This window comes from Ochotona princeps, chromosome 30, assembly GCF_030435755.1.
Source record: "Ochotona princeps isolate mOchPri1 chromosome 30, mOchPri1.hap1, whole genome shotgun sequence".
NCBI classification, from domain to species: Eukaryota; Metazoa; Chordata; class Mammalia; order Lagomorpha; family Ochotonidae; genus Ochotona; species Ochotona princeps.
Genome location: NC_080861.1, coordinates 16,551,148 through 16,573,814, shown reverse-complemented (window position 1 = coordinate 16,573,814; position 22,667 = coordinate 16,551,148). Strand labels below are relative to the sequence as shown.

Sequence of the window (22,667 nt, the reverse complement as noted above, 5' to 3'; positions counted from 1 at the left end):
GCCTATCCACTTTGAAGCAGTTGTACCAATGAAACCTTAGAGCATGCCATGTCCTCATGTCAGGACAAGCCAAGATAGAGTCGGATGAAGGTCTCCCAAGTGATGGCATGGACCAGTATGTGAAGTGTCATCCACTGCCTCCCAGGGTGCGCAGTAGGAAGCAGCTGCAATCAGCAGCTGGGAGCCTAGGCAATTCCACACACTCTGGTATGGGGCATCAGCATCTTAACTCCAGGTTAAGAGCATTGTGGCTCTGTGGGTTAAGCTGCTGCCTGGGATACTGGCAGCCCTGAGCCACTTCTGATCCACTCACGTACTTGGCAAGGCAGCAGAAAATGCCCATCTACTTGGGACCCTGCCACCAACCAAGCAGATGTGACTAGGTTTGCTGTGGCGATAGGGGAGTGAGCCCATGGATCCAAGAGCTTTCTCATTCTCTAATTCTCCATGTAACTCTCTGTAACTGTTTCAAATAATTAAATCTTTTTTTAAAAAAAATCTTGATTGGTAGTAAGAACTGACCAGGGAGTTCAGCAGACAACTACCAGCTGACTCCCTCAGGGTACCCCCTAGAAATGTTACAAAATGACTTCTGTTTTTTTTTTTTTTTTTTTTTTTTTTGAGAGGGAGGAAGGGAAAGAAGAAGTAGAGAATGAATGGGCTTGCCACAGGCAGGGCTGAGCCAGGACCTAGGAACTCAAACACCCAAGTACTTCAGCCATCTACTACTGCCTCCTATGGGTCCACACTCACCCGGAGCTGGAGTAAGAAATCGGGGCTGAGAATCAAACCTGGGTACTCTGACCTGGAAACCGAGTGGCTTAACCATTGGGTCAAACACTCACCACTGGCAGTTAGATGTTGCTGCCTTATGGTAAGGATGTTTTAAAGACTGCCCCTGGCTTGGGGTTGGCAACTACAAGCGTTTGAGGAGTGAACCAAAAATGGGAGTACTCTATTTCAAATAATTTTTCAAAAATATGTTTTTAGAAAATATCCCCTGTAGGGCATACAAGTAAAGTTTCACCCTTAGGTTAGCAGCTGCTAGAAAGCAAACAGCTAAGTAAATGATTGCCAGACGCCACTGCATTTACCATCCCTGAGTATGTGGATTTTAAAAGAGCATGTTTAATTGCCCCTGACAGAAGCCTTGTAGTCCATAGAAAGGAATAAGGAGAGGAGAATCCTTTTCGGTGCACCTCAAAAATTATGTGAGCTGAAACATGACATATGTCAAATGTGGGTCCGAATTCCCATCCTTACTGTGAAAACAAAGCCCATTCTTTTCATCTCTGTGTCCTGGATCATGAAATGCAAGCCACGATCCGTCCCTCTTCGCACCAATCACTGGTTCAGGCTGAAGTATCTGTCGTTTAAGTGTGGACATGTTCAGTACAGATGGTGGCCTCATTCAAGGTGTAGCACAGGCTTAGGCGCCCTTGTGGGCACTCCACCTGTGAAGCCTGAACTTGCTCCTTCTACTCCTTGAGAACAGGCAGGGGCTGAACTGGAAGAAGGACTCTATTTAGAGCAGGGATGCCGGCAGCAGATTCATTGGGACGTTGGCTAGGTGTCAATTCTCAGGCCAGAGGGAAGGAATCCTTCGCCTTGCAGCTCCCCCTCGAGGTCCAGGAATCATAATCTGGTAGGTGAGTGAATATGCTGGCAAAACCATCACTAGGTTCTTGGTGATCTGGAAGAAACACTCTTGGGTGCCCAGCAAAGCTGTGAGGTTCCGCGCCTGGTTCCAAAAGAGGAGGGCTGGTGAGTTGTCGAGTCCTCTTTCATTGAAAAATTACTACATTCTTCAGCGGTAGGAGATGCCAGGCAATGTTAACATGCAGAGGAAAGAGTTGGGCTTCTGTGTAACAGCTCAGCCGTCGAAGGGGCTCGTCCTTTCCGATGGCATCAAGCTCTACCTACGGTCCCCCTTCCTCCCGCTCCCCAGACAGCCGGGGAAGGCTTCCTTGGGGACCGCTGCTCTCTCCCCGCCTCCCTGCGCCCTCGCTCTCCGCCCAGGCGCGCGCGCTCCGGTGCAGCCCCTTTTGGCACCGACTCTTCCAGGTGCCCAGAGCGAAGGAGGAGCCGGGTTTTAGCCGCCTCCCCGGCGCCACCGAGAAGACCCCCCCCCCCCGTCCCCTGCCTCCCAGCACTTTCCGCCCCGGGAGTTGGGCGGCTCCGGCGCGCCGGGCATCCCTCGCATTCCCCCCTGGCCCTGAGTCGGCTGGCTCTCTACGCCCACGGCCGGCAGTGGAGCACCGAGTGCAGAGTGCAGCGCCGAGAGGCGCGCTCTGGGCAGCCGCCTGGGCACCCCCGAATGCAGCCAGACCTCCCACACCCTGCCGCCGCCGGCCGGACCATGACTAACCCGGGGCCGGGCCCGCGCGCCCTGGTGCACTGCTGCCTGTCCCGGCTGTGGATGGCAGCAGCTCTGCTCCTGTTCGGTTTGCCACGGCTCTCCGTGCGGGCGGATGGTGAGTATTTGCACGGTGGCGAGTCCAAGGTGGATGCAGGGTGCGGGCCGGTGGGGAAGGCGAAGTGCGCCGGATGAACACGGCAAGTGGCAAGCGGGAAGGGAGCGCGGCGAGCTGTGGTCTAGCGCCCGGCATCGCCGTCCGTGGCCGGCTGAGTCTCCCGGGAGCTGCGCGCCCTCGTCGGGTTCCCGGGACTCGTCGCACACTCCTGCGCGCACGGAGAAAGTGTGGCGCGTTGGTTCTGTGGATCCACAGTCGGCTATAGCCCGGTTTCCACGAGCGTTCCTTAAAATGGAATCTCCTCCGTGGTCGGAGTGCACTTTTCCACTATCCCTCAGTTCCTCAAGGTGTATTAAATATGCTCTTGAAGGCAAGGCCGGGAGTTAGAAAACTCGGATGATTTGCCTTGGTCAGAGAGGATCTGAACGATGGAATGAACCAGACCAGGAGTTGAAGGGGGACCGTGCCTTAGGAAGTAGCTCTCTGCGGGGCAACAGACACGGGACAAAGGGCAACGAAGTGGCCGGAGCCCAGAGTGCAAGGTGGGAGTGTTCCGAGATATGCACAAAGGGTGTTGTGCACTGTGTGAGAATTAGTCAACTTTCGCCGGGATGGGGGTTCTGCTTGTTCGTTTTGTTTTTGAACTTGAAGACTCTAAGACTTCCTTAACCTAAGCGGGATCAGAGTTCTGGGCCAATTGCGTTTGCAAAGCAAATTTTCAGAGATTGTAGAACACACCCCCCCCCCCCCCGCGCCCCATTCCCTCCCCCAACTGTGCAGAAACACTTGAAGAAAGCCGACTTAAAAGCCAGCAGTTCTCATGCGCATGAAGGGCTCTGGTAAATTGAGAGAAATTAGATTGACTTGGAGAGAACCCTTTGGCTGAGTTCGGATGCTTTAATATATGTTGGAACGTGGTATAGCCGGCATTGCTGGGTAGAAACAGACACAAGAGGCAGCAGCATGGACACACCATGTCCCAGATGGCACTCGGCATTTTTGGTATTCTCTGGCCTGTGTGCAGCTTTATTGCTCCATATCCTTGTACCTGTCGGAGACACATTTTTAGCATACAATTCACATGAAAGTTCCCACTGAAAGAATGTATGACTCAATGGCCTTTAGTGTATACCGTATATCGTGAAAATCATGGTTGTACATCAATCCTGAAACATTCCCATCACACCCCCCCAAATAGCCCTTATCTACTGGCGATCAGTCACTGGTAGTTCTTTATGACAATTTATTTCCTGACATTTTGTTATTAAGCTGATTTCAGATCATGCGAGCCAAATACTGTGGAGTCAATACTAACTTTTGTTCAACTTGTGCTTCTGCGTCAATTTTAATCCCCCGTAAGGAACTCTCTTTGCCATCCGTGAGATCTGGGAGCTCTCCTCTGTTACTCCTGCTTCAAGTGGCAGCCACGCAGATAAGGGACAGTAATTTGTGCCTGATTCACTTGGTGTGGGTCAGAGAGGACTAAAGGCAAAATTGGAGGGGCAACACCAGGGCACATGTCTTGTTTGCTTGTCTCTGATCGCCTGTAATACTCCATTTTCTCCCTTCTCCTTCCTTCTCTCTCCACTTCCCAGTGGAGACTTATTGGTCATTTCCTTTCCAGAAACTCTGTTTGCAAAGCTCCAACTTCTATAATAGAGCCATTGAAGAACCCTAAGCTGTGCTGAAAGGATTCTTTACTAAATATATGTCCAGCCAGCACCCCTTCCCACCTTCAGTTATTCGTGTGCTACAGGGAGGGGAAGAAGAGGACCGTGATGCATTGCAGATATTTGAAGGGGATGGATTTGGAAACTATTTAAAACAGGCAGTAGGAGAAATCTGAACAAAAGTCATTTAGTGTACATTTGATTTGACATACATCTCATGCATAAAGGTGACCGGTCATGTCCTTTTCAATGACTTTTGAGTTGGAAAAAAAAAATATCTCAGCATTAATTACCTGCAACCGAACTGAGTGATGGTTACCGGGACAACTCATGAATTCAGCAGGTACTTACGGAGTCTGTGCTACTCTCCTTGCCGATGAAGATGGAATCATGAAGAGAGATGGATTCTTTCTCTCAGGAAGTTTAAAGTCTAATGACAGTGCCATGAGGCAGGTAGAGACGGGAAGTAGAGCATCACAACTTTGTCCTTGGTCATCGGAGACGTGGAAGGACAGAGTGAGTGCTGAGATCTGTTGCTGGAAGCTTTTTCACTTGGTGCAGGTGCATCTAAAAGATGCTTAAGGATGAACAAGGCAGAAAAAGGAAAAAGCAGCATCCTGGGAGGAGAATTAGGAAGCACTAGGGTGGTAGGGAAAGTGGAAGGTGGATAAAGACAGAAAGGCTGGGCCTGTGGGTGAGGCAGAGGTAGCTGGACTTGGTGCTGTGGACATTGGTCGGGGCACAGGGATGAGGGAACTCCTGGGCCCGGTTTTGCCTCACTCCAAAGGAGAGGAAGCTATTCAATGGCTTCTAGTAGGAGAATAATTGATCAGCTTTGGATTTTTTTTTTTTTAACATCACCCTAATTGTGATGTAAAGAGAGTGAACAGGACCAGGTCATGATGTGGAGAAACCAGGTCCATTCTCCGCGGAGAGATGGAGTAGGAGGAATGAATGGGAAAGCTCTAAGCTGAAGAGAAAAACGTGTCCTCCATGGAAGGATGGACCGTGAAACCACATGTGTGCACAGAGTGCTCAAGGCAAGTTTTACAATCAGAAAAGACCCTGCGGACCCGGCGGTGTGGCCTAGCGGCTAAAGTCCTCGCCTTGAAAGACCCGGGATCCCAAAAGGGCGCCGGTTCTAATCCTGGCAGCTCCACTTCCCATCCAGCTCCCTGCTTGTGGCCTGGGAAAGCAGTCGAGGACGGCCCAATGCATTGGGACCCTGCACCCGCGTGGGAGACCCGGAAGAGGTTCCAGGTTCCCGGCTTCGGATCGGCGCGCACTGGCCCGTTGCAGCTCACTTGGGGAGTGAAACATCGGATGGAAGATCTTCCTCTCTGTCTCTCCTCCTCTCTGTATATCCAGCTTTCCAATAATAATAAAATCTTTAAAAAAAAAAAAAAAAAAAAGACCCTGCACCAAACTTACAAGGAGAGAAGCAGGTTTAGGGTTATCGAATCCTTTAGGAAATCTGTTGGCCTGGGATTTCCACTTCTTGTAGTTTTCTTGTCAGGTGTTGGTGTCAGCATTGGGGTGATTCTTAAAGTGAATTGGAATAGGCCTGGTGCAATAGCATAGCGGCTAAGGTCCTCACCTTGAATGCTCCTGGATCCCATCTAGGTGCTGGTTCTAATCCTGCTGGCTCGGCTTCCCATCCAGCTCCCTGGGAAAGCAGCATGTAGCCTGGGAAAGCAGTTGAGGACGGCCCAAAGCCTTGGGACCCTGATCCACGTGGGAGACCAGAGGCTTCTGGCTCCTGGCTTTGGATTGGCTCAGCTCCCGCCATTGAGGCCACTTGGGGAGTGAACCATCAGATGGAAGATCTTCATCTGTGTCTCTTCTCCTCTGTGTAAACCTGCCTTTCCAAAAAAAAAAAAAAAATCTTTTTTTAAAGTGAATTTGAACTTTTTTATTGTTTTATTCCCTGGAAGGATTTCTGTAAAATTGTGTTAAAATTTTTTTTTTCTTTGCTTTAGATATGAGGTCATCTGTTTGGAGTTTATTATTATGGGAGATGTTATTTTATTTTTAAAGATTCAGATTTTGGGCCTGGCAGCATGGCCTAGCGGCTAAAGTCCTCGCCTTAATGCCCCGGGATCCCATATGGGCACCGGTTCTAATCCTGGCAGCTCCACTTTCCATCCAGCTCCCTGCTTGTGGCCTGGGAAAGCAGTCGAGGACGGCCCAATGCATTGGGACACTGTACCCGCGTGGGAGACCTGGAAGAGGTTCCTGGTTCCCGACTTCGGATCGGAGCGCACCGGCCGTTGCGGTTCACCTGGGGAGTGAATCATCGGGTGGAAGATCTTCCTCTCTGTCTCTCCTCCTCTGTGTATATCTGACTTTGTAATAAAAATAAATAAATCTAAGAATAGAGAGAGAGATTCACATTTTATTCAAAAGGCAGAGTTACAGCGAGGTCTGCAATCTGCTGCTTTGCTGTCCGAATGGCTGAGCAGGAGCCCCACTTGGATCTCCTACCTGGGTGGTAGGGCCTAACTTCATAGGACCATCTTCGGCTGCCTTCCCAGGTGTGTTAGCAGGGAGCTGGCTCAGACGTAGAGCAGCGGGGACTTGAACAGGGCTCCTTCTAAAACAGAATTACAGGCAGCAGCTCAACTTACTCTGCCACAATATATGCTTCTCTTAGGAGAAGATTTTAAATAACATCTGTAATTGCTTTAGTAAATAAAGAAATATTCAGATTTTAAAACTAGTTTTTGCCAAGTTCTGTTTTTTAAGAAAATTGCTAGGGCTGCTGTTTGACACAACACTTCATAGGCTGCTTGGGATGCGCACAACCCATTTCAGCGAGCCTGGGTTGAAGTCCCAGCTCCAAAGTGCATTCTAGCTTCCTGCTAATGTGGACAGTCAAAGCAGCAGGTGTGACATAAGTACTTGGGTCGCTGCCATCCCAGTGAGACACCCATTGGAGTACTGGAGTTAGGGTTCCCAGCTTCAGCGCCAGATGCTGCAGGCACTGGAGGAATGAACAACTGGATGGCATATTTTTCTCTTTGTTTCTATCTGTCTCTGTTTTGTGTCTGCCTGCTAAGGAAATTTTTGTATGTTTTTTTTTTAAGATTTATTTATTTTTATTGGAAAGGCAGATATACAGAGAGGAGGAGAGACAGAGAGGAAGAGCTTCCGTCTGCTGATGCACTCTCCAAGTGCCCACAACAGCTGGAGCTGAGCCAATCCGAAGCCAGAAGCATCTTCTAGGTCTACCATGTGGGTGCAGGGTCCCAAGGCCCTGAGCTGTCCTCGACTGCTTTCCCAGGCCACATGCAGGGAGCTGGATGGGAAGTGGGTCCTTTGCGATGTTTTTAGATTTGCCTTATTGCTTATTAGCTCAATTTTACAAATGTTCTCTGTGCCTGATGTTATATGCATCTGTAGTTAAGTATGCAATACCATACAAATGTTGTTCTATCAAGTGTCAGTTTAGGGCCCCGTGGCGTGGCCTAGCGGCTAAAGTCCTCACCTTGAAAGCCCTGGGATCCCATATGGGCACCGGTTCTAATCCCGGCAGCTCCACTTCCCATCCAGCTCCCTGCTTGTGGCCTGGGAAAGCAGTTGAGGATGGCCCAGTGCATTGGGACACTGCACCGGCGTGGGAGACCCAGAAGAGGTTCCAGGTTCCTGGCTTCGGATCGGCGCGCACCGGCCCGTTGTGGCTCATTTGGGGAGTGAATCATCAGATGGAAGATCTTCCTCTCTGTCTTTCCTCCTCTGTGTATATCTGGCTGTAATAAAATGAATAAATCTTTAAAAAAAAAGTGTCAGTTTAGCAATGTGAGAATTATGGTGTAGCGCGTTAGTAAGTCACCACTTGGGATGCCTGCATCCCGTGTTGAAGTGCCAATTCAAGTCCCAGTCACTCTGCATCTGACCCTGCGTCGTGTGAATACAACGTGGGGAGCCAGATGATGCTTCCTGCTACTTGCATGGGAAGACTTAGACGCCAATCCAAGATTGCAACTTGTGTTATACTCTAGCATCAAGGCAACGGCTTAACCCACTAAACCACAATGCTGACCCCAAAATACATCTTGAAATGTGTTCAGAGAAGAAGCCACATCATGGAAAACATCTTAACTTCAGGCATCAACACTTGTGGAGAAATTAAATTAGTATTTAAGGGAAAGTTATAGCTTCAAAAAGTAATGGTATTTCCAAAGAAGCATTTTTGAAAATCAGTGTTCTCAAAAACAGAGAACACAAACTAAAAGCTCTTAAAGAAACAGGAAAAGCAAAGTCCTGAGGAAAACACAGAAATCAATAAGATGGAAAGCAAACACAATACACAAAACCAAAAGTCATGTTTTTTCCCAAATAAATCAAACAAATAAAATCAAGACTGTTCAAGACAAAAAGAGAAAAAAAACCACAAATAACCAACAAGAAAGGAAACATCACTACAGAACCCATGGATACAGAAATAATTAAGATGATTACAATATTTACACCAGCACATTTCAAACCTCAGATGAGGTTGGAAAACATTTTTTTTTCTCATTAAAGCACATCTTAAAAGCTTCCTGGGCCTGGAGCAGTAGCCTAGTGGCTGAGGTCTTTGCCTTGCATGCACCAGGATCCCATATGGGTGCCGGTTCTAATCCCGGCAGCTCCACTTCCCATCCAGCTCCCTGCATGTAACCTGGGAAAGCAGTCGAGGACAGCTCAGGGCCTTGGGACCCTGCACCCACATGGTAGACCTAGAAGATGCTCCTGGCTTCGTATTGGCTCAGCTCCAGCTGTTGTGGGCACTTGGAGAGTGCATCAGCAGACGGAAGCTCTTCCTCTCTGTCTCTCTTCCTCTCTGTATATCTGCCTTTCCAATAAAAATAAATAAATCTTAAAAAAAAACATACAAAAATTTCCTTAGCAGGCAGACACAAAACAGAGACAGATAGCACTTGGCACAATAGCCTAATGGCTAAAGTCCTTGCCTTGCATACACTGGGATCTCATATGGGTGCCAGTTTGTGCCCTAGATGCTCCACTTCCCATCCAGCTCCCTGCCTGTGGCCTGGGAAAGCAGTGAAGGATGACCCAAAGCCTTGGGACCCTGCATCTGCATGGGAGACCCAGAAGAAGCTCCTGGCTCCTGGCTTCAGATTGTCTCAGCTCCAGCCATTGCGGCTGCTTGGGGAGTGAGCCAGCGGACGGAGTATCTTTCTGTCTCTCCTTCTCTCTGTAAATCTACTTTTCTAATAAAAATAATAAATAAATCTTGGTTTTCTTTTTTAAAGAGAAAAGTCATATTAGTAAAACTATACAGAGGAACACAGGAATCCATAATTCTTAGAAGAAAATGCAACTATGTCTCCTCTCAGTAACTGCTAAAAGAGAAAAACTTAGAATGCCAATAGGAGATTCGATTAACAAAATAACGCTTTTAAATGTTTAATTTTCATCTGTTTGAAAGGCAGAGGGAGACAGAGATTCTCCATTTGCTGGGTCACTCTGTGAGCCGCAGGAGCCAGGCCTGGGTCAGGCGGAAGCCAGGAACCAAAGCACCACCCGGGTCTCCTGCATGGGTGCAGGGGTCCAAGGACCCGGGCCATGTTCCACCGCCCTTCCTAGGTGTGGTGGCAGAGAGCTGAATCGGAAGTGGAACCACCGGAAGACAAGACCAGTGCTCCACATGTGATGCCACTGTCACAGGCAGCAGATGAACCTACCTCCAGTAGCTGAGCCTTCTGTGTAGTCCGACGTGAGAGCAGCAGTCGCCCGCAGATAGGCGCCCTGTGAGGCTATCTTGCACTTAGTTCTAATTCTTGGCTGCAAAGTTAAATTCATTCTAATTATTTTGCAAGTAGATGACAATGAAGTGTCAGTTTGTGCCCTAGAAGCTCCATTTTCCTTCCAGCTCCCTGCCTGTGGCCTGGGAAAGCAGTGAAGGATGGCCCAAATACTCCCAAAGCTCCTGATTGTTGCAACCATTTGGGGAGTGAACACCCACCTCTCACTCTCAAATACTATCACCCTCAAGTTCTTCTGCTTCTCTTGAGCTGCCTGAGTCCACATCCGCATCCTATTCCCCATCCAACTCCAGGCCCACCACCTGCCCGCATACTGCTGAAGGCAACCGTCCCAGACACATCCAGAAGTGGAGCTGCACAGTGGGTGGAGCCTGGTCTGTCCTGAAACAGGAAAGCCCCGTGCTGTAGAGGAAGTCCCCCCCAGGGGCTTAGAGAAGCAGAAGCAGGCAATGCCTTGAACACCAAGTGATGGGATTCAGGGGGAAACCCCTGTTTAAGAGGAAGATTTAAAGGCCCTGTGACTATCACATGCTAGAGCAGGTAGCTATTTTTTTTTTTTTCTTAAAAAAAGAAAAAAAAAAGGAAAAGGCAGAAACATATGAAAACACTAGTGTCATAAGCTGGTCCCGAGGTGGGGCTGACTTCTGGCAGTGCCAGCAGGTGTATCTGCCAGATAACCAGTGTGCTGAGATGAAATTCCCAGACAACAGGATGGGTGTTGTGGCGCAGCACGTTGGGTTACCGCCTGGGACGCCGGCATCCCAGTGCTGGGAGCTCTGTGCCCACGTACAGCAACCTAGAAGCTCTTGATTGTTGCAACCATTTGGGGAGTGAACACACACCTCTCACTCTAAATTAAAGAAATAGAAATGATTCATTCAGTAATCAATCAATTCCCGGGAGTTTCAGCACGCACCTGTATTTCCTTGTCCCACGCAGGAAAGCTGTTTGTGCTGGAGGCTCTCCCGGGCTCCGGCGGCCTGGGGCTGGAGGCGGCTAGGCTCTCCTGCCAGAGCAAAGATGCGCACCTGGCATCGGCAGACGAGCTGCGCAGGGTGGTGCGGGACTGCACCTTGGCGGTGTGCACCACGGGCTGGCTGGCAGACGGCACCCTCGGGTAAGTTGGAGCCACTGGGGACGCTGCTGTTTCCCGGCGCCTCCCCCTCGTTCGCCCCCATCCCAGGCTTCTCCACGGGCAGGGATGCCAGGATTGGTCCAGGCGCAGTGGCGGTGGCGTTGAGGAGCGCTGTTGTTTCCAGTTCCGACATTCCGGCTTTTGCTGCGGTTCTGTCGGTCTTCCTCCTCTTGGGTTGACATTTTGACATTTCTTCTCTTGTTTCTAACAGTATAAATATGTCTACAACACCGAGTTTCTCTCTTCCACCTTAGAGGCAGTGGCTATTAATAGCCTGGCTATTAATATTTTCTGCACGTTTTATAGCCCAGAGGTTTCAATGCCCAGGGCATGCATTTAAGATTTATATTGTTGCTCAGGAAACTCCTGGGTTCAAGTCCTGGTGCCTCTTCCAATTCCAACATCCTTCTAAGGCGCACCTTTTTTTTTTTTGCCTTCCTCTGAAGGCTAATGATACGGAGCACTTTTTCAAGTAATCGTGCCCCATTTGTGTTTGTTCTTTGAAAAGATTTCTGTTTACATTCTCAACCCATTTCTTAGGTAGATTGTGTTTTCTTATTGCTTAATTTTTTTGACTTCCTTACGTATTATGGGTATTAGACCTTTGTCAGACGCAATGTTTCTGATTATTTTCTTTCATTGTACTTCCCTAATAAACTTCCAAACATAATCTTAGTAAATATAGGATTTTTTTTACATATGTAAAATAGCTAGTTCATAAGAAGACAAGTCAACAGGATTAAAATTCAATAAACAATTGCAAATAGAAGCTTCAGATATTAGCATCGGTAGGTGCGGACTTTAAAATGATGGCCCTTCAAGTGTCCAAAGATAGAAAGAGCAAGAAGGATACTTTTGGCAAAGGGCAGGAGATTCTAAAAATAAGCAAATGGAAACTCTGGAAATGAAAACTACAACAAAATTGGAAACTTAATAGATGGAAATAATAGGTCTTTGAGGAGATGGTTGTGTTTATTCTGATTTGGACCTTATTCAATGTGTATGTGTATTGCAGTGTTGCATGATACCCTAAAAATGTATATAATTTCTTATGTCAAGTAAAAATATTTTTACTTTTTTTTTTTAGTTTTCAAGCCAGGGAGAGGGAGAGAGAGAGATCTCCCATCCACTGGTTCACACTTTAGATGCCAAGCTGAGTCCTGTAGATTGCAAAGACTCAACTTCTTGGGCCATCGCCACTGCCTGTCCTCATCCGTGCATTGGCAGACAGCCGGAGTTGGAGCAGAGGCAGTCTCACGCCAGGCACTCTGACACAGGATGTAGGCATTTCTAAGTACCATCTTCACCCCCAGGCCAAATGCCTAGCCCCCATTTTTTTCATTGATTTTTTTTTTTGTAAGCTGCAAAGGAGGTTGTGAGTGAAGATATCCAGAATAAATACAGAGGAAGAAGGGTGAAAATATGGAAGAAAGGGCTGTAGGCACAAAAGATGCCTGTCATTGGGATTCTGAAATGGGGAAGATCAAAAAAGCAGAATAAAAGCAACAAGAGAATGGTCCCAAGCTGAAGAACCATCCCAGTGTGAGTCAGGAAGCCTAGCAAAGCACGAGAAGAAAAAATAGAAATAAATCCACAGCTAAGTACACCGTGAGAAGACTTAGAAGGCTCAACTGTGAAGGCAGTTAGTAAAAGAAATAAGAAAAAGAAAGGCTGCGTTAAAGCAACAGTAACCTGACTATGACATCAGAGATGACTGATATATTCAAAGCCATGGGGAAAAAAACCTATTACTGATGAAGGCTTCTACTTCAGGGGAAATACCTTCCAGGAATAAAGGTGAATACAAGAGATTTTCCAACAGGTAAATCATGAAAGAGTTCAGTGTGTTCAATTAGCTTGCACTGTAAGACGCTCTTGAAGCCAGAGAAAATAATTGCATGTTAAAAGCCCGCAGGTGTAGAATGGTAGAATGAGCACATGCGGGGTAGCCTGAGATCATGCAGGGGTATAAGGCAGTATGATAGGAAACCCTTGGGTTGGTGTTGGGCACAGCCAGTAAGATGTCACTTGAGGGGCAGTTTTGTGGCACAGCAAATTAAGCCACTCTTGGAGTCACCAGCATCCCATATCAGAGAGCTGCTTCAAGTCCCAGCTACTCTGCTTGCGATTCAACTTCCTGCTAATGTATCCTTGAAGTCAGTGAATGGGCCCCTGCCATGCATGTGGGAAACCCAGGTAGGGTTTCTGACCCCAGAGGTAATTTCTGATTCCTAGTCTCAGCTGGCTCAACCCTGGCTGTTATGAATATTTGGGGAGAGAACCAGTGGATTGACGTTTCTCTCGCTCGCTCTCGCTCTCTCTCTCGCTCTCTCCCTCCCCTCCTTTCTTCTCCTTTCCCTCCTCTCATTTTCTGTTCGTGATCCCTGACTCTGTCGTTCTTTCAGATGCATGAATGAATAAATGAATAAACAAACAAGCCAATAAATCAATCTTGAAAACACACGAAAAGACATCATAAAAGATGCCTGCATCTTAGTTTCTTGCCTGGGTTTGGGCCCCAGTTCTGCTTCTGATTGCAGCTTTTTGTTCGTGCACATCCTGTTTGGATCACTGTTACCCACCTAGGAGAACTGAACTGAGTTCCTGACACTTGACTTTGACATGACCCAGCCCCAACTGTTGCGGGCATTTGGGGAGTGAACCAGCGGTTGAAAGCGGTCTCTCTGCTTGTCTGCCTTTCCAATAATTTTTTTTTTAATTTTAAAATTATCTTTTAAAGTAATATTAAAGGGTAGTAATTAGGTAGCAAGTATTTCAAGTTGTTAATATATAGTATTTTAGGTTCTATTGTTGGGGGAGAGGTTAAAATAATGGTAAATTTTAGTTAGTCAAGGACACATGTTGTAACCTCTGGATATTGCCAAAAGAATAGCAAAAATATGTCAAATTTCCATCCTTCCCTTCTCCCCCAAAAAGAACAGAAAACAAGAGAAACATTCACATAGTCTGATGTAGTGAGAAGGAAAAAGGAAAGAGAGACAGGGCAGAACTAACGGAAAGTACTTGTAAGGTGACATATAGATAATTGAATTATGTCTAAGTGGACAAGATGCTCTCATTAGGAAAGATTGTTCAATGGATTTTTCCGAATTCAATTATTTGTTATTTAGAAAAGAGACCCCCACATAAATCATGAGGCAAAATGAAATTATAACAGAAATGAGCATATATTTAGGGCAGAATGACAGTAAAAATACAATGTATTTAAATTCATGGAGTAATGCGAAAACTACACTTAGAGGAAACCTAAAGCGCCACGTGTGTTAGAAAAGACAAAAGGAAAAAAGGAAGACAAGACAAAAGGCTGAAGGTTCATTAATGCATGATGTGTCTTAAGAAATCCGGAAAAGAACAGCAAAACAAGTGAAAAAAGAAAATAGTAGTATGAAGTAAAGATCTAGCATGTACCTTGATACTAACAGTGTCTTTTTTAGGGGGAGGGGTGAGCAGCAGTGTGTTGTTAGGGTACCCACAGGCTCTGTCTCAGTGCCTGGTTTGCATCCCAGCTCCCCGACTTCCCATCCAGCCTCCTGCTAATGTGCGTTCTGGGAGGTACATGATGGTTCTGGTACTTGGTCCCTGCCACTTACGTGGGAAACTGGGATAGAGCTCCAGGCTCCTGGCTTTTGCATTTGGACGGGTATGTAAGATCTTTCCCCATTTCTCTCCCTGTCTCTCTGCTTTTCAAATTAAACAAGAATCAAAACCAACAATGACGTAAAAAAACCATGTGTTGTCTCCCAAACTGGAATCAGTGCCTGTGACCTCAATGGAAACCACCTGCCTTCCTGTGTTTGGACCTGTCTAGGGAGAATGCGTTCACACGGATGCTCTCAACCACAGTTTGTGAGGCAGGAAAATCTCTGTTGATCCACAAGTAAAGGCAGAAAAAAACAGTTCTTCCTCATTTCTTTCTCCCCAGGCCAGAGAAGTTCTGCTAACCCTGTGTTTGTTTCAGGACGACCGTGTGTAGCCGAGGGAGTGGTGAGCGGCACATCATGAAAGCTATTGATGTGATCATTGAGAGAAGCCCAGCTCCTGGCGGCACGTATAGTGCCCTTTGCATGAAGGACAAAGGTCAGTGCTAGAGGCTTGGGGGCAGGTCGTGGGGGACGTGCTCTTGGGGTTCGGTCAGGTGACTATAAGGAAAAATTCATTGTAGGTGGTTTATCAGACCAGCCGCTCAGGGGAGGAACAAGAGAGACTGGGGAGGGAGCCAGGCAGTGTGCCAAATTCAGGGAAGTTCCTCACTGGCCCCCACTTGATTTTGACCTTACAAGGACATTTTTTTTTTCCTGATCAGTGGTGAGGAAGCTGGGTTATTCACACTGCTGCACTTGTAAGTCATTGGTGAAGGGTTGCTTTGGGTCATGTAACTTCTCAGATCTTTCTGGATTTTGTGTCTGTGCTCTGGTAGAAGATTCTAGAATCCTGAGTGTCACCCTCCAACAAAGAGGTAAAAGTTGCCCATGGGGTGCACCTGTGCACGGGAATGGTCAAGATTGGCAGAGCGTGAGGGCAGAGCCCTGGTGGTATGTGCCAAGGTTGCTGCTGCTCATATATTACCTTGTAGTCTCTCTTCATCTTGTACCGCATCCTTAGAAGAAAAAAACAAATCCTTCATCCCAAAAGGAAGCCTCCAGGGCAGCGTTTCATGGGCACCTTTGCTGCAGAAATACTTGCTGTGAAGGGGACTGTGCCTGGCAGCTTGCTGCTTGTCACTGATGGGAGTCAGCACTGGGTCTGCTGCGCTGCACACCAAGCTTGGATGGGAAGGTTTGAAGGAAGTACCGATGCTGCCCGGGGTTCACCTCGCCCTAGATGTTTTGATCTAAGAGTTCTAGGCATAGAGTTTTTATTTTATTTTATTAAGTTCTTTCAATGAATTTATTATGCAATCTGAATTGAGTCTGTAATGCTGGTTTGTCTGTGAGAACCAGAAGATGAGCTTGTTCAAATGACAAAAGTTCACACCTCATGCAAGCTTTCTCCCTGGAAGGGGCTGAGGGTCTTGGTGATGTGAGAGCCACAGCGAAACCTGAAGCTGGGCAGGGAGGGGCTTGCTGGATAGAATTTCTTTCTCTTCCTTTCCTGGGGGCCCTTTCTCCAGAAAGGGATGTTCATTTGTTACTTTCCCAGCAAGAACATTAGCAGAGTCTTCTGACATGCATCTCATTGAGCAACCAAAGGATGTGGTTTTGTTCTAGAAAGATTAAGGGACAGCATTATCTGTGCGTTAGTTTTTTAAATTTAAAAAAATATTTATTTATTTATTTTCTATTTTAAAGGCAATTACAGAAAGAGAAGGAGAGACAGAGATCTTCCAACCACTGATACACTCCCCAAATGGCTGCCATGGTCAGAGCTGGGCCAGGTCGAAGCCAGGAGCCAAGAGTTTCTCCCAGGTCTCCCATGTGGGTGCAGGGGCCCAGGGACTTGGGCCATGCTCCACTACTTTCTCAGGCCATTAACAGGGAGCTGGATTGGAAGTGAAGCAGCCAAGATTTGGACCAGTGCCCATGTGGAAAGTCAGTGCTACAGGTGGAGGAGTTAGCCTGTGAAGCCACGGTGCCAACCCTAATAGTGTTGTTTTTGTTTTCCCATAAGTATATTAAAAATGATCCTTCAGATCTGAAATATAGGCCAAGTGTTAAATCTATGAGAGTCAGGACAGAGCTGAAAAAAAAATATTTTCTCCCTTGACTTCAAATGAATATGTAGGGTCTGGTCTCGTCTCCTCCTGATTGTAAGCAAGATCCATTAGTTTTTACTGTGTTACCTACCATCCCACAGTATGATGGCTTCCCATACCAGCTGATAGCCATGGATACTGGATGAATCCATGGTACTCATATTATATGCTAACAAAACATCTTTGAAAGATAGAAAAATTGTTGAGAGTAAGAAAGGCCACCTGAGCTGGACTACGCTCCTTGGGTTCCTGGTTTCTGTGCTTCAGCCATTACAGTGGCTTTTGGGGAAACTGAACCAGTGAGAGAGAGCTGTCTCCATCTCTCCCTCCCTCCCTCTCTCTCTCTTTTTCCCTCCAATAAATAAATAAATAAAACCTTTTTAAAACGAGTTCTCCACGGGTCACCATTGTGGCACAGTCAGTTAAGCTCCCGCCTGTGACACTGGTGTCCATATGGAAACACCGAATCCTTATGTACTCCACTCCAATTCAGCTCCCTGCTAATGCGCCTGGGGAAAGCAGCAGAAGATGGCCCATGTGCTTGGGCTCCTGTCATTCACATGGGAGACCAGGACTGATGGAGTCCTGGCTCCTGGCTTTGACCTGACCCAGCCCTGTTGTGGCCATTTGGGGAGTGAGCCAGTGGACAGGTCTCTGTCTCCATAATGTTGCATTTTAAATAAATGACAAAAAGCTTCAAGCAAAAAGAATTGACAACAAAATTCAATTTTTGATGCTTGGTTGTATTTTGAGCCAGAAAAAAAAAATAGTTATAGTTTGTAAAATTTAATGTGGATTAGCAGTCAGTGTCTAAATGCTGATTTTATAATGGCCCTGCAGTTAGTTATATAAGGGAATAGCCTTGCCTTGGGAAATGCACTGTAAGGTTTGTGAGGGCAAAGGGACATTGAATCTACAGCATACTTTCAAGTAGTTCAGAAAAGAATACAATATATACATGTATGTGATAAAGTGTGTATGTATGTGCTGGGTAACATATGCATATGTGTACATATGTGTGTGTGTGTGTGAGAGAGAGGAGAGTGGTTACATTTTCCTATAACTTTGGAATTACATAAAAATGTGAAACTTTAAAACCATGAGCGCTCCCCTCTGACAACAACAACACATGATTGTAAACAGCTCTGAGGCCCAGGGACCCCACATTTGATGAACGTGGAGGTGCTAAGCCCGGGGCATGGCCATGGCACAGGACTGGCATACTGGCCAGGACTTGGGGTGCCCGCACGCACTGCTCTAGCACAAGCCAGGCATGGCAGGGGACCCCAGGTGAGGCTCTGCTCACTCCTAGTGATGGCACTGATGACCCAGCTGCCGCTGTGACAGGGAGGGCACTGTCCATGCAGCCCAGCAGCTGGCCTCGCTGATGGCCTGGTCCAGTGGTCCATGTGGCGTGTGCAGGCAGGGCCTCCGGGACCTTGGTTTCCTTGCGGGTGGGTTTAGGTGACTGTCAAAGAGGACTCAGGGCTGGATGCTGTGCAGAGAGAGTCCTGGTCCTTGGTGGGCCAGGGGAGGCGGGGCACCCCGGGGAGGGGGAGGGAAGATGGGCACAGCATCGGAGCAGTTTGTCCACTGGTTGCCCTTTGCCAGCTGATGGTGCCTAGTGGCTCTAAGGCCTGTTTGAAAAGCCGGGCTGGAGGAAGGGCGCTCACCCCCGCAGCGGTGAACTGGGCCTCCGGAGGGGGACCAGAGGAAGACAGGGCCTGCCGGGTGTTCAGGTCTTGCTTGAAATCAAATGGGCTTTTCTTTTCCTTTCCTCTGTTTTGCTTTCATTGCCAGTGAATTTCCAGGCCGGCTGTGAGCTCACTGAAACTAATAAGCGGGGTTATTTTTAGCCACGGGATGCTGATGAAACAGCAGCCTCCATATGGCCTCTCTGGCTTGGCTGCTCTTGGCGGGCTCCATGGCCTGGGGTCCAGGGGTTCCCAGGTTCCTCTCCCCTCCTGTCTGTGGCTCTAACATCTGTATCTGCTCTGGCAGCTCCTGCCCACCAGCCAGCCTTGCCGCTGGGCCCTTCTTCCTCCCACACTTCCACTGTTGCCTGCATTTCCTGCATTTCTGCAAGAAAGGCTGCCCTTCCTTTACGGCAGCAAGAAGAGAGCTGGGTGCCCCATGGGGTTCCGGGAGCAGCTTTGGGGAGCTCTTCAAGCTGGGGTCATGAGAAGGGAGCCAATCCATTACCCTGGATTGACTCAGCTGATTTAGCTCAGGGTCTCCTGAGGAAGTACAAAAGCAAATGCACTCAGGGTCATTGACCTGGAGCATCCTCTGCTTGTTTATTGGTCCAGTGCTCAGGCTTGTGGATGCTCACAGGTGGTAGAGAGGTAGATTGAGAGAGAGAATTCTTGCTTAGATGGATAGATGCATGGATGAGAGATTGATAAACCAGATAAAAGAAAGCAGTCGAGGATGACCCAAAGCCTTAGGAACCCTACACCCAGGTGGAAGACTCAGAAGAAGCTCCTGGCTCCTGGCTTTAAATGAGCTCAGCTCTGGTTGCTGCAGCCACTTGGGGAGTGAACCAGTGGATGGAAGATCTTTCTGTCTATCTGTGTGTGTGTGTGTGTGTGTGTAAATCTGACTGTCCAATAAAAAGAAATAAATCTTTTAAAAATATTTATTTATTTTATTGCAAAGTCAGATATACAGAGAGGAAGATCTTCTGTCTGATGATTCACTCCCCAAGTGACAGCAATGGCCAGAGCTGCGCTGATCCGAAGCCATGAGCCAGGAACTTCCTCCAGGTCTCCCGTGCAAGTGCAGGAACCCAAGACTTTGGGCTGTCCTCGACTGCTTTCGTAGGCCATAAGCAGGGAGCTGGATGGGAAGCAGGGCTGCCGGGATTAGAACTGGCACCCACATGGGATCCTGGTGCATTCAAGATGAGGACTTTAGCCACTAGGCCACTGCGCCAGGCCTGAAATAAATTTTTTTTAAGTAAAAGGTTGAAGAAAGATACACCATGGTAATGCAATCTCTGTTTTAAGAAAATGGAAGTGGCAATACTGTTTTCGGGCAGAGCAGGCTTCAGAGCAAGGAAAATTAGGAATAAAGGGAAGCGTCCACAGTGATGAAGCTCTCAGCACCCCAAGGAGACACTCAATCTTTACTGTATCTGTATGTGCCAAGCACACCCACGATAGAAATCTCAGGCTACAGTAAAGTGGAAGGCAATCACAGAAGGGCTGGCAACATGGATTAAGCTGCCACCTGCAACACTGGCATCCCGTAGGGGTGCTAGCTGAAGTGCTGGCTGCTGCACTGGGAATCCAACTGCCTGCTGTGTTCCCAGAGAGCAGAGGAAGATGGTCCGAGTGCCTGGGCCCCTGCACCCACGCTAGAGGCCTGGATGGAAGCTCCTGACTCCTGGCTGTGGCCTGACCCAGCCCTGGCCCTGGCCGTTGTGGCCATTTGGGAAATGAACCAGTGGATGACAGAGTGTGTGTATATGTGTATGTGTGCGCTTGCGCATACGTGCGTGCCTTTCAAATAAATAAATCTAAAAAAAAGAGAGAGAGAGGAGCTAGAAAAATTCCCAAACACTTGGAGATTAAACGTACTTCTAAGTAACACAGGAGTCCAACAAGAAACCTCAAGAGAAAGTTAAAGAAGGATAAAATACAAGTTTTGAAGATGTTTGGGAAGCAGTACTTAAGGAAATTTACAGCATTGAAACTATGTGTCAGAAGGAAAATCTGGAATTAATAATCTCAGCTTCAAAGTTAAGCCAGTCAATTCCAAAGTAAGCAGAAGAAAGGAAAGAATAAAAACCAGGACAAGAAGCAGTGAAATTAAAAATGGCAAAGCAGTATAAGAAATCAATGAAATGAACATCTAGTTCTTTTCAAAAAGTCCAATAATATTGGTACATTTCTAACCAGGCTAATTAAGAAAAAAAAGGGGGGCATCAGAACCGTGGCATATTGGGCTAAAGCTCCACGTGGGCACCAGCATCACGTATCCGCACCGGGTCGAGGCTGGCTGCTGCACTTCCAGTTCAGATCCCTGCTGATGTACCTGGGAAAGCGCAAAGCCTTTGGCCCCTGCACCTACATGGGAGACTGGAAGAAGCTCCTGGCTCTTGGCTTTGGACCAGCCCAGCTCCAGCCATGACAGTCATTTGGAGAGATGAATCAGAGGGTGGGAGATCTGTCTCTTTCTCTGTCACCCATGCTCTTTCTGTAACTCTGCCTTTCAAATAAAATAAATTCTTTTTTAAAAAAAAATTTTTAATTTATTTTTATTGGAAAGGCGGATACACAGAGAGGCAGATCTTCCATCTGAAGGTTCACTCCCCAAGTGACCACAATGGCCGGTACTGTGCCGATCTGAAGCTGGGAGCCAGAAGCCTCTTCCGGGTCTCCCATGCGGGTGCAGGGTCCCAAGGCTTTGGGCCATCCTCGACTGCTTTGCCAGGGAGCTGAATGGGAAGCAGGGCCGCTGGGATTAGAAACGGCGCCCATATGGGATCCCAGCATGTGCAAGGCGAGGACTTTAACCACTACACTATCGCACCGGGCCCAAAATAAATTCTTTAAAAAGGCAGGGGGGACAGGAGAGAGAGAAGGTACAAATCACCATCAGGAGTGGAGGAGAAAAAAATCACTATAGATCCCATGAAGATAAAGGTATAATAAACATTAGGACTAACTCTGTGTCAATTTATTTTATGATACAGTTCCATACGTTCTGGGATTTCCCGCATGTCAATTTTTTAAAAAAGGTTTATGTGTCATGTATTTGAAAGAGACAGGAGAGACAGACAGATCTTCCATCCAATAGTATACCTCCCAAATGCCTGTAACAGCTGGGGCTGGGGCAGACTAGAACTGCACCAGGTCTTTTCCATGGGTGACAGGAGCTCAAGCCCTTGGGCTCTAAGCTGCTGCCTTCCCAAGCACGTTAGCAGGAAGCTGAATCAGAAGTGAAGCAGCCAGGACCCAAAGTGGCCCTCATCTGGAATACCAGTGTCACAGATGGTGGCTTAATGTGTTGACCTCACACCTGGGAATCTGAGAACTTAGATGAGAGACGCCATCTTCCAAACTAACACAGAGGAAATGGACCATCTGAATAGACTATCTCTGTTGAATAAATTGGATCCATAGTTAACAGCCTTCCAAAACTGAGCACCTGGCCCATGTGGCTTTATAGGTTGGTGCCACCAAACATTTAAGGAAGAAATGTTGCCAATTTTCTTCAGTTTTCCAAAATTTTGGGGCAGAAGAATCATTCTTGCAGGCCTGTATCACCATGATACCAAAACCAAGTAAAGGCATTACAATAAAGGAAATATCAATCAATTTATCTTATTAACCTGGATACACGAATTTGTGGCAAAGTATAGGCAACAACATTCCAGCAAGTGATTAACCATGTGCATGGTGACAGCCCCTCCCTTAGGACTGTGTTGCTTTGTGACACCATTGCAGTCTTATTTTGTGCAAGCACACTTGATAATGTTGGCACTTGAAAAGCAACCAACCATGTGCTTTGCAAAACATTTGTGCATCAATAAGCAACTCACGGCCATATTAGTGAATTTAGTCCAACAAGCTATCAAAAGAATCACACACATTAGCCAAGTTGGATTTATCCCAGTTATATAAGACTGGTTCAACATTAAAAAAAAGAAATCAGGGGCTAGGGGAGTGTGATGATAGCTCAACTGGGTTCTCAGCTGCTCCACATCCCATCCAGCTCCCTGCTCAGGGCTGGGAAAGCAGCCCAAAGTCTTGGGACCCTATACCCACATGGGAGACCTGGAAGAGGCTCCTGGCTTCAGATTGGTTCAGTTTCAACTGTTACTTCCATTTGGGAGTGAACCAAAAGATGAAAGATCTTTCTCTCTCCTTTTCTCTATAAATCTACCTTTCTAATGAA

The 22,667-nt window shown here is 47.3% G+C and overlaps 1 protein-coding gene across 1 annotated transcript in view; it reads left to right on the top strand.

Annotated features, from left to right (window-relative positions):
• The first annotated feature begins 2,229 nt into the window (after window positions 1–2,229).
• Window positions 2,230–22,667, top strand: part of SUSD5 (sushi domain containing 5) — a 31,557-nt gene continuing 11,119 nt past the window's right edge. Inside the window, exons 1-3 of the mRNA XM_058657149.1 lie at window positions 2,230–2,474; window positions 10,855–11,032; window positions 15,030–15,148. Of these exons, the coding sequence (XP_058513132.1) occupies window positions 2,318–2,474; window positions 10,855–11,032; window positions 15,030–15,148 (454 nt within the window). The 5' untranslated portion in view covers window positions 2,230–2,317. The remainder of the gene's footprint in view (window positions 2,475–10,854; window positions 11,033–15,029; window positions 15,149–22,667) is intronic.